The 10,382-nt window shown below is 57.5% G+C and overlaps 3 protein-coding genes across 3 annotated transcripts in view; 1 reads left to right on the top strand and 2 right to left on the bottom strand.

Moving 5' to 3' along the window:
• VDAG_01867 (uncharacterized protein) overlaps window positions 1-461 on the bottom strand; it is a gene marked incomplete at both ends in the record, with an annotated part of 952 nt that extends 491 nt beyond the window's left edge. Inside the window, one exon of the mRNA XM_009657896.1 lies at window positions 45-461. Within this exon, the coding sequence (XP_009656191.1) occupies window positions 45-461 (417 nt within the window). The remainder of the gene's footprint in view (window positions 1-44) is intronic.
• A 1,914-nt stretch (window positions 462-2,375) lies between these two features.
• On the bottom strand, window positions 2,376-4,919 carry VDAG_01866 (xylosidase/arabinosidase; the record flags this gene model as incomplete). Its single annotated transcript, XM_009657895.1, has 2 exons — window positions 2,376-3,551; window positions 3,591-4,919. 2 exons carry the CDS (start codon window positions 4,917-4,919, stop codon window positions 2,376-2,378), a joined length of 2,505 nt encoding a protein of 834 aa, XP_009656190.1.
• Window positions 4,920-9,076: 4,157 nt separating this feature from the next.
• On the top strand, window positions 9,077-10,009 carry VDAG_01865 (uncharacterized protein; the record flags this gene model as incomplete). Its single annotated transcript, XM_009657894.1, has 1 exon — window positions 9,077-10,009. One exon carries the CDS (start codon window positions 9,077-9,079, stop codon window positions 10,007-10,009), a length of 933 nt encoding a protein of 310 aa, XP_009656189.1.
• Between the last annotated feature and the right edge of the window lie 373 nt (window positions 10,010-10,382).

The following is a 10,382-nucleotide window of genomic DNA, read 5'->3' as shown; positions in this document are numbered from 1 at the left end:
GTGTCGGGCAGGTCGAAGCTGAAGTCGCTGTTGTTGGCGGCGACGCCGGTGCGGGTGGTGGCGTAGTTTGTGAACTCGATCAGCGATGTGCCGATGATGGTGTTGGTGATGGTGTTGCCGACGGAGACGTTGGCGATGCCGGTGTGGGGGGCACCGATCCGGACGAGCATGTTGACCGTCTCGCCGGGGCTGTAGGACTGGATGTTGGCGGCGGGGTTGTCCTCGAACTTGAAGGCCTTGCAGAGGTTGAGGTTGCAGTCGGCCGAGGCGAGAGAGGCGTCACGGCCCTGCTCCATGCCCTGGATGTTGCCGAGGGGGTCGGAGTTGATCATGTTGAACATGGTGTTACCGCAAGCGGCACGGAAGGCATCGCCGACGGGACGGGGCGGCGGCGAGGTGACGATGCCGTGGGCCGAGACGGCGGCAACGATGGAGAGGAGGGACATGATCTTGGAGGCCATCTTGTCGGTTGGTTGGTCTGTTGGATGGTTTATTTTATTTCGGAAAGAAAAAAGTGAAGAATCGTCCAGTGATCTACCTGGAGGATACGGATGAAAAAGAATGAATAGCTTGGAGCTTGTTTGAAAGAACGACTTGTGACTAGCACAGTAAAGAACGTCAGAGCGAACGAACGAGTAAGAGAATGAAACTCGAAGAAATTGTAAACGGACTGGATGGGAATGGATCAAAGAGAGGTCGTCTTGGAAGAACGAGCAAACTGGGTTGATGGCTCTTATACCATCTCGGTCAGGTCAGGCCAGGCCTGGCCCCGGTTCAGAGACGAGCAAGCCATACATCAGATAGCCAAGCTCAGTCCTGGAGCCTTGACGATGCTTGCTTTGCTCACCTCATGTCGCATCCCTGTCGTGGTCGTCCCCTTTCTGTCAAAAGCCAATCTAACGGCCGGTCAGACCAGGCCGAGCAAGGCTTCGCTCCCTCATCACGATGCCTCGGCGGGCACTCAGGTCCTGGTCATACCCGCAAAAAGAGCCACGCAAAGACAGACACAAGGGGGGTCAATAGGGTCAATAGGGTCAATAGGCGAGCAAGTGTCAGCGCTGGCGGCAAGGTTGGCGATTGGACAGGCAAGGTGTGGTCCATCGTCTAAACCACGTTGAGGCTCATCGGCCGAGTTCTGGACCCCACGATTCCCTGTCGAGAAAAACACTCGTACATGGTGCCCCCCAGCCAGCCGTCCCCCGGTGAAGTGAAGCTTCCAGGATGTCCAGGGCCAGGAAGAGATCCTCAGGCCATGCTCACTGTCCGTATACAGCCGCAGAAGAGAGCCGACGACCCCCTGAACAGGGATCGTCTCAGGTGTCCGCATGGACTGAAACAGCGAGCGCCCCAACCTCACCCCTCTTCTCTTCGATCTGGAGTTCTGAACCTCGTCATCCCTCCCAAGCCTCCCAAGCCTCCAAGCCTCCCAAAGCTATCTTTACCTCCTGTCACCACTGGCCACCCATCAGCAGCAAGAGACTTGTCAGGTTTGACGCGCGCCTCTCCCGCCTCCCTCAAGATATGCCCCTCCCCAGGTCTTGGCCGGAAATTTGGCCAGTTTCAAGCAGACAGCACAGTCGCGCCAGTGAAAGGCCCCCCATCGCGGCGTCCACCCTCTTCCCAGACACCCTCATGCGCCTTTCAATCCGCGGCAGAGCCACGTCTTCTCAATGTCATGCCCGTCATGCCCGCCCCGTCGCTCGCTTCCCTATCGCTTCTGTCGCCCGACTCTTGTTGAAATTGAAAAAGGGAACTTCCAAGCGTCCTGGCCTGCTGTCGCTGGACTGGCAGCTGTCTGTCGGTCATGCCCGTGCCCGTGCTCGCGCTCCCCGGCTCGCATGGTCGGCTGAGCGACGTTTCACATCTCGTTGACCCTCCCTCTCTTCCTTTTGCCTCCCCCTTCTCCAATCTATTCGCTACCGAACATACTTGTCGTGCCATTCGCCTCGGCTGTCCCCGTCCGATCTCGTACCACCGATCCTCTCTCACTGATCGTCTCTGACCGCCCAGATGTAGCCGTTTGCTGTGAAGCCGACCATGCGACAAATGTTTGCCCCTTTGAACAGTACGCATCTGAGCAGGTCCCCCTACCGCCCAGCCTCCCCCCCCCCCTAGATTGGACCACCACAGCGGCAGAACCAGGGCGGCGGAATCGCCAAGCTGCGACGGCCCGGACTCGGATCCGAACGTGGGGGGCAGCTCCCGACAAGACATGGGCACGAAACCGAAGTAGAAATTATCAGTCACTCGAGATTGACCGCTCCAAGGGGGGGAGAGGGCCACAATTAATGGAGGAGAAAAATAAAATAGCCATTTTAATCATCACAATCGTCGCCAGTGTACAAATAAACGTCAAAGCACCTCCCCTCGCTTGCTCATCCATCTACCCCCTCCAACTGAGATGCCCGCCTTGGCAACGCCCCAGGAACCTTGTGCGGTCCCACGCTCTCCAGCGTCGGCGTCACCTTCTTGAACAACCCCGTCTCGCCGTCAATCTCGAGCCTGTCAATCATCGTCTCCCGCCGGAACCCGCCGCCGCCAGGGATCCCGAATCGATGGTACACAATGTACCAATCGTCCGTCCCCGGCACATTGAGCACGGAGCTGTGTCCCGTGCCCAGGATGCCTTGTGAAGGATCCTTTTCGAGGATCACGCCGTGGTATGTGAACGGGCCGAGGGCGTTGTCTGCTGTCGCATAACCCACGCGGTAATTGACCGACCCCGTATCGTCGATCGAGTAGGTCAGATGATACACCCCGTCACGGTAGTTCATGAAGACGCCCTCGCGGAAGTCCACGAGTCCTTCCAACACCCGTGTCGTGCCCTCCTTGAGCGATACCATGTCATCGCCGAGCTCCGCCACGAGGCCCGGGTTGCCGTTGCCCCAGTAAATGTACCACTTGCCCGTCTCCGGGTCCTCAAAGGTTGCTGGATCGATCGCCTGGCCCGTCTTGGGCGTTCCGTCGTTGAGTATCATCGCCTGTGGTTCCGCCGTGAATGGCCCTTCGGGGTGGTCCGCCACCGCCACGCCGATCGTCTTGCGGTCGTAGATGGCATTGTGCCCGCTGAAGTAGAAGTAGTACTTGCCGTCGCGCCGGGCAATCGTCGGCGCCCATGCGTTGCCCGTCGCCCATGGCACGTTGCCGTTCTCTCCATCGAGCGTCAGGAAGGGCTCCTCGCCGCGCGTCCAGGACACGAGGTCAGCCGACTTCCACCAGTAGAACACATTGCCGCCCCAGCCCTCGAAGCCGTCCGTCGTCACATAAAGGTAGTATGTGTTGTCAAAGACGGCAATGTTCGGGTCGGCCCAGAGACCAGGGAGCACGGGGCTCCGCATCTCCACGGCCGAGAGAGTCCACTCGCTTGTTGAACCATCGCTGTTTGTTATCGTGTAAACCACCTTGGAAGATAGATTCACCGCCGTGCCGGACTCGGGCGAGGCACGGACACCGTCGGCCGTGACGAAGGTGGGGACGAGATTTGTAACATCGGTGCCTGGGACGACAGGATAGATGACGGTGCGGAGCGTTTCGTTGACGATCGGGTCAACCTTGAGCAGGGATCGGTCGGCTAGTCAGAACTGGCTGACTGGCTCTGCAGCCTGTCGGATAGTTTTGGAGTTCTTGGATCGGCGAGCCCGGCGGTTGCTAAGAGCGGTGACAAGAGCCTGGTGCTCAGCGGCCGTCACGCCAATAACGGTACCGTGGCGCGGGCTCGTAGGCAGGCTGTACGATGCAGAAACCTTCCATTCGGGGTTGTTCAGATCAGTCGTCTCGAGGGGAATGTAGCCCCGGCCACCATACTCGTCGGCAAAGAGGTAGAACTTGTCGCCGTTGACGTCGTTGGGGTTGGACCGGAAAGCGGTCGGGCCTTCAACAGCACTGAGACCAGCATCGCGTCCGATGCAGCTGGCCTGGGTCGTCCAGCCGTCCATGCCTGCAAGCAGGGAGTCGGAAGTCTCCTGGATGATGTCCCTGCACCCGGTGGCGGAGCCCTCATCTTTGGTGAAGCGGTAGAGAACACCGTTAGCCTGGAGGACGGTCGTGTCGATGCGGGCGTCTCCGGCATCCTGCCAGATCTTGGGCTCGGAAAAGGTGACAAAGTCGCGCGTCAAAGAGTAGAGCATGCGGTGATACGTGCTGCCCGTGTGCTGGGGATCGTTCTCGGCATAGAGCGAAGAGGCCCAGAAGACGGCGTAGGAGCCGCTCTCGGCGTCCCAAAAGGCCTCAGGTGCCCACGTGTTGCCGGCCGTCTCGGGAGAGACGAGGATGTGGCGCTGCTCAGACCAGTTGATGAGGTCATTTGATTCCCAGACCTCGAGGTAGAGGCTGCCCTGGCGGACCGCGGCGTCCCAAGACGTGCCGCTGCCGATGGAGAGGTCGGTAGCGATCATGTAAAAGGTATCGCCCTCGGGCGAACGGATGATGAAGGGGTCTCGCAGACCCTTGGTGCCATATTTTGACCGTAGAACGGGCTGGCCTCCGTTCAGTTCCTGCCAGGAGAGCGCATCGTTACCGTTGCTCGCGGCGAAAAAGATGTTCTCGCCCTCGAGGCTGGAGCCGGTGAAGTAGGAAAAGGCGTAAGCCTCGAAAGCATCAAGCTGGACGGCTTGACGAACCGAGGCGTTAAACTGGCGCTCGTGCTGAGCCCCCTCGAATTCAACAGAAGCCGTCAAAACGACCTCCTCAGTTGCAGACTGGCGCTTCACAACGCCGTCTGTCGCCAGCACATCGGCATTACTGCTGTGCCAGGTGATGGCAAGACCATCCGCCTCGGTGGGGAGGTGAATGTTTCCGCGGACGTCGCCAATGTTGACAAGTGACAGCGCGGCCAGAGCCTCTTCAGCGCGAGCTGCGAGACTGACGTCGGCCAGGGCCAAAAGAAGAAGAGGCGACGAAAAGGGCGAGCGGAGCTGCATACTGGGCTAGTGTTGCTGGAGATGTAGTACTTTGCTGGAGGGGGAAAGTTGGGCCAGATGCTGAAAGACAGCCCGCCGAGGCAGGTCTTCTTATACGTGACTCAACATGAGGTCGATCGTGTTGCCTTGGAGCAAGGAGTCGTCAATTACGAGCGAGCCAGTCTGCGCGACGGTGTAGATGGCACCGAGAAGCGCTCGGCCGACGCGGCGTCTTGACCATGGGAACAGGGAAGCTGTACCGAGCGCCACCACGGACAGACAAGCGTGAATGCGAAGTGTACGGGTCGTGGCCGATATCCCCGCAAAAGCGCCCCCCGCGATGGCGGACGTGCCTTGGTCGTAGGCCTAAGAGCTAATCGAACGGGCTAGTCTGGTTAGAATGCGGGGACGTGAAGTGCCGTCCGGGGAGGGCCAGGTACAAAATCGGCTCTTCCCCCGCAGGCCAAGTGGTAGCATGGCGGAACAAATGCCTTTAGGGCAGTGCTGTTATCCCGAATCCGGGCCGGGAAGGTGCTCGAATCAGGCGATGCATGCTTCCAATTTCGCGCTCAAATGAGGGGTGGTGATGTCAGGGCGCGGCCAAGTGATCGGCATGATGATCTTCTGGAGGAGTCAATTGCTCTTTTTTGATCACGAGCCGGAGCCTAAGTGAACTTCAACCGGTGGGGCTCAAGCGCTCGAATCAGGTTGCAGAGCGGGGGCTTTGCGCGTGTGCATGGTCGTCAGAGTTGTCCAGTATCCCCGGCATGGTTTCTGAGTCGAGAGGCCATGATCGTGAAGCCACGGACTCGGTTGTTGTGGAGGAGGAGGAATCGCTTTTGCTGGTGCCGGCAGTCGGATGGAGCAGCCAAGCTGCCTGGTTAAGATGGCAGGCAAGGATAATTGTTGAGCCGATACTTTCTTTCTCTTCTTTCCCCTCCCTACAGGGACCAGGTCGGTGGCTGTTTCCTTCTACGCCTTTGCGCAATCAACTCCTGCCGTGCTAGGAAAGGTAACATCCCACCTAAAAGTATGCCGCGGGATCTGCTGTAAGCTCCCTTACTCTGTATCCCATACTGGTGTCGCTTCAAGTGTCTACATTGTCACTGGCCTTGGCACGGAAACTTAACAACCAGCTACGCCGACGTTGTTGCCGCCTAGTCACTACGAGACTTGTGCACCCTACCTACAAGCCTGATGCACTGCGGCTTCAGTCTCCAGTGCCTATGGCCGTATGGATATCTTACTCCATGTCGGCACCGAGAAGTAGCCTTCGCAGACTGAACCACTCTAGGCAGTCTCAGAACTCATGCGAGAGGATGATGTTGGAAGGCAAGCATCGTGCAAGGCTGAGTGAGATGTGCCGTTGATGACACCGCCACCGTTGATGTCAGGTGACATGCTCAGTCACTGCAATGTCTTGGTAAGCATACTAAGCCAATGAAAACAAATCGCACGCTGACACACCTTTTGTAGATTCGGAGCCCAACGATTCTCCAGTCGTGTGTGAGGGACATTTACAGTACAGTCCGTAAGGGATGTTCTGGTGACCAGACCCCGCGCTATTACCACTGCTTCAGGTGCCTCGACGACATGTAACGAGGGGGTTGTGAACTACGACCTTGGAGTCAGACGAGCAAGTTTCACTGCAACCCATAATGTCTTGCCAACAGACACGACCAATCTGATCATCGACCAAAACCCCGGGAACTAGTTCACGACCGGAATGGAACCCTGACAAGTGCAGTGACAGTCATGCCGTCTCCCTCTCAAGTTCTAGCCCATTAACTTTCCCGGACCGCAAGTGAGATATGGGCACATGGTGGAAGACGAATCTACACTCTAAAAGTCAACCAAAGCCCGAGGGAATCACGATGTAGAGGCAGACGGCCTTCGTCGCCCAACATGGCAGCGCTCTCTGAAAACCGAGTTGGATGTCATGGCGATGGAAACCACGTCAGTCATTGACACTTATGCCTCACGGCCGAAAAAGTCGCAACTTAAAGACTCTAGGCTAGGCACCGGCGTCGCAGGCCCGCAAACCTCGACTTTGAGTGACGCGGCGCAGTGTGCGCGGCAAGCGATCCACATCACTATCAGAACGGTCCAGACCTGAAGAGGCCGATACGGAGCACTATTTGCCTGTGGTAGAGTAGCAAGCTTCCAGCGCCATGACACGAGTCGAAATTCCGATGGGTGACATAGGCAAGACGCACCCAGTGCTCATCAGGTGCAGCAGTGGTTGGAAAAGGTTGATGTCCAGTCTTCCCTCCTGAATGATGCCCCAGCGCCGAAGCTATTGGCTGTAGATGGTGGGTGGTGATCCAGCAAGGAATAGTACCTCATGGACGAAGGAAGCGGCAGAGGAGAGATATCATCAGGAAAGATTCTCAAAAATGTGGTGTGGTGAGTGACGTGGGACAAGCGCTGTACGTGAGTGATTGGGGTTCTTGTTGGGATGGGGGCGACGCTTGATGCTGCTGGCGACGTTGGCTTGCGTTGTTCGTTCGCCTGTGGTCGAACCTCTGTCGAGCGAAGGGGGCCGTCTCTGGTGGGGGTGGAATGACGAATGTTGGCTGCGGACGATTGGCGGGCCGCGCTTGCACACAGTCAATGATGGACAGCAGGCTTTTGCTGGCAGTGGAAGCTTCGGAGGGTCCGTGATGGGGGCAAGATCGCCGTGCATCTTGTTGGCAGTGGTAATATGTGGCTTGAAGTAATGGTGGTACTTGTACATGTAGTGACGGCAGTGCTGGTGTCCTTTCGAGCCTCTAAACTTTGTTGTTAATGCATTGCTAGATAATCGCTGGTTATTGATATTGCGATTGGCATTCGGGGCGGGATGTTCGACATGGATATATTTCTATAATTGAAAATCGGCTTCTAGACGAAGCCGGCCAGGCCTCGTTCCCATGACCAACGCCAGTACGTCAGTCAGTGAAAGGTGTGCCTGCAGCTCTCGCGACTGCAAGGAAGATGGCATGAAGTTCATTCCGGGCATGCAGAGGATGAGCAGGTCAGCAGCATGGGTGGTGTTTTGGAGGTCCACTGCGCAGCCAGTAGAAAGGCGGCAAAGATGTCCTCACCCACGCAATCGAAACTCGTTGGAATGCAGAAGCCCGAGTGACATGGGCCAGAGGTTCCGTCATTGTGCGGGCCGAGTGAACAGGGGGACCAGATTGACTCAAGTCGACCCAATTTTCGGTGGGCCAGGCAGTGCAAGAGATTATCTATAGACAAAGTGAAGACAAAGGTCCGACAAAGAGATCGAGCTCATCTTGGGTGCCTTCTCCCCAGGACAACGTTGCCCCCAGGGCCTCGAATCGAGAGAGAGGGTCGCTGTGGCTTGGGTAAAAATAAAAAGCTTGTGTGTGCTGGCAACCGTTTCCACCGCAAGTGGCTTGCTTGCTTGACGTGCGAACGACTGCAGAATTGTTTTTCTTGTGTTCCCCCCAAGTGTCAGGAGTGATTCGACACTCGCAGGCGCTCTGCATGTCCTGCACTCCCACAGACAGAGAGGGTGCCTGGCAGCCAGGGCAGCGGTTTGGAAAGCCAATCAACGACTCCCAACCTGCAAAGGTGGACCAAGAATACGAGAATGGAAGCACCTGGTGGCCCACCCAAGCCGCTGGACCAACGGCACTAAGGACGGCTACGGGGGGCCTAGCGCTGTAACGGGACCGCCTAGACTGCACAGTCTTGACAGTGCTCCTCGTCAGCTGCGCATGCGCCTCCACTCTCCCACACCCCCGAGAGAATTCTCTCCGTGCGCTCCGCCTGTCCTGTCAAAGTCCTACGCTGCCCGACTTGCCTCACCTTGTTCATCCCTCTCACCACTCTCCGCCCCTACCCATTCATGTCCACGCGACAGTAAACTTCTTCTTTGATTGTTTCCTTCCCTATCCCCCCCTGCTTCGGCTTCCCTACACTCGCTCTCACCCCATTTCTAATATACTTTTTTTTTATTGTTCAGCCCTTCGGCTCTATCACGCCGTCGTCAAGGCATCCGTCAATAGCCATACCACGCGCCCGAACTTTCGCCCCTTCCGTCGCTTTGTCACCATCGCCTCGAGTCTGAGTTGTCGACCCTCCTCTCGAACCCAGACATCGGGCGTTGTTTGCCCGCAGACGGCCCCTGAAGCCTCGATACATCTACTCGGCGATAGACATCACCCACAATGTACGCCATTCGGTTGATGCACCTTCTCCTGGCGACCCTCGGCTTCATCGCCGTCGCCCAGGGTGTCCTGCCCAACGTCGAGGGATCCAACCAGAATGACGTGGTCAGGCGGCAGGATACAGGCGGCTCTCCCAGTGTAGTGCCCGAGGCGTCGACTCCCGTCGTACCCTCTGCCTCGCCGTCCACAGCAGCCCAGCAGACGACGACGAGCGCCGCCGAAACCACCACCACGCCTCCCACCACGAGCTCCTCCCCTGCGACCACAGTCCCGAGCACAACTCCTGCTACTTCCACTCCGGCTACCTCCGCCAACGGAGGCGGCGCTGACACCACCTCCACGCCCGCCCCCTCGGCCTCTCCCTCCAGCGGCCAGTCTGCCCCCACATCCAGCGCCCAGGATAACAATAACAACAACAATGACAACAGCAACAACAACGACAACACTACGAATGGAAGCGACAACGAGACCACCACGGCTGCTGACGCTCAGACTACCGCCGAGCCCGTCACCTCGACCGTTAAGACCGTCTTTGTGACAACCAACGCCCAGGGCGAGACGACTTCCATGACCTCCGAGAGCGTCGTGGTCAGCACCCCCGGCCTGTCCGATAACGACAACAACGGCGGCAGCGGCGGCGGCATGCCCACCAAGACTCGCAACATTGTCATTGGCGTTGTTGTCGGTGTCGGTGGTGCCATTATTCTCGGTGCTCTGGCTTTCGTCGGCTTCCGTATCCACAACCGCAAGAAGAGGCAGGAGGAGAATGACGGCCTGATGGACTACAACACTGCTGGCACCAGCGCTTTCAACAGCGAGCCCAAGTCTGATGCCATGTCTGGCACCACTGCCAACAACAACCGTTCGCCCTTCCAGACCAACCTTGAGAGCTACCACCAACCGACGCAAGTGAATGCTTCGTCCAACTTCTGAGCTATCCGGCCAGATCCACGGTGCAACTGGAAGAGGACACGATGGAGTGGAATTTTGATGAGCTGAACCTGTGGATGACGTTGCGGCACGGAACTCGGAAGACATGAGTCTGTCTGAAGACTCCGCATCGGGACGTTGTCCCTGCAAGGTCGAGCGGATGGGGAGTTCATTGGGTTTGAATCTTGTTTTGGTCACACTTCGACATTTGGCAACATAAGCATGTTTCATCTTGAACACTGGGTAATCGATAGACTGCGCACCTAGCGGGCATTTTCTTTTTTCTTCCGCATTTCCACATACCCGGCCGACTTGAGCTCATAGTCTTTGTCCCGTGGAGCGCTTCGGAGGTCGTCTCCGAACCCTGAGTTCATGA

Source organism: Verticillium dahliae, genomic scaffold, assembly GCF_000150675.1.
Source record: "Verticillium dahliae VdLs.17 supercont1.3 genomic scaffold, whole genome shotgun sequence".
NCBI classification, from domain to species: domain Eukaryota; kingdom Fungi; phylum Ascomycota; class Sordariomycetes; order Glomerellales; family Plectosphaerellaceae; genus Verticillium; species Verticillium dahliae.
Note: the sequence above shows the minus strand (reverse complement) of the source record. Positions and strands in the feature narration are given on the sequence as shown.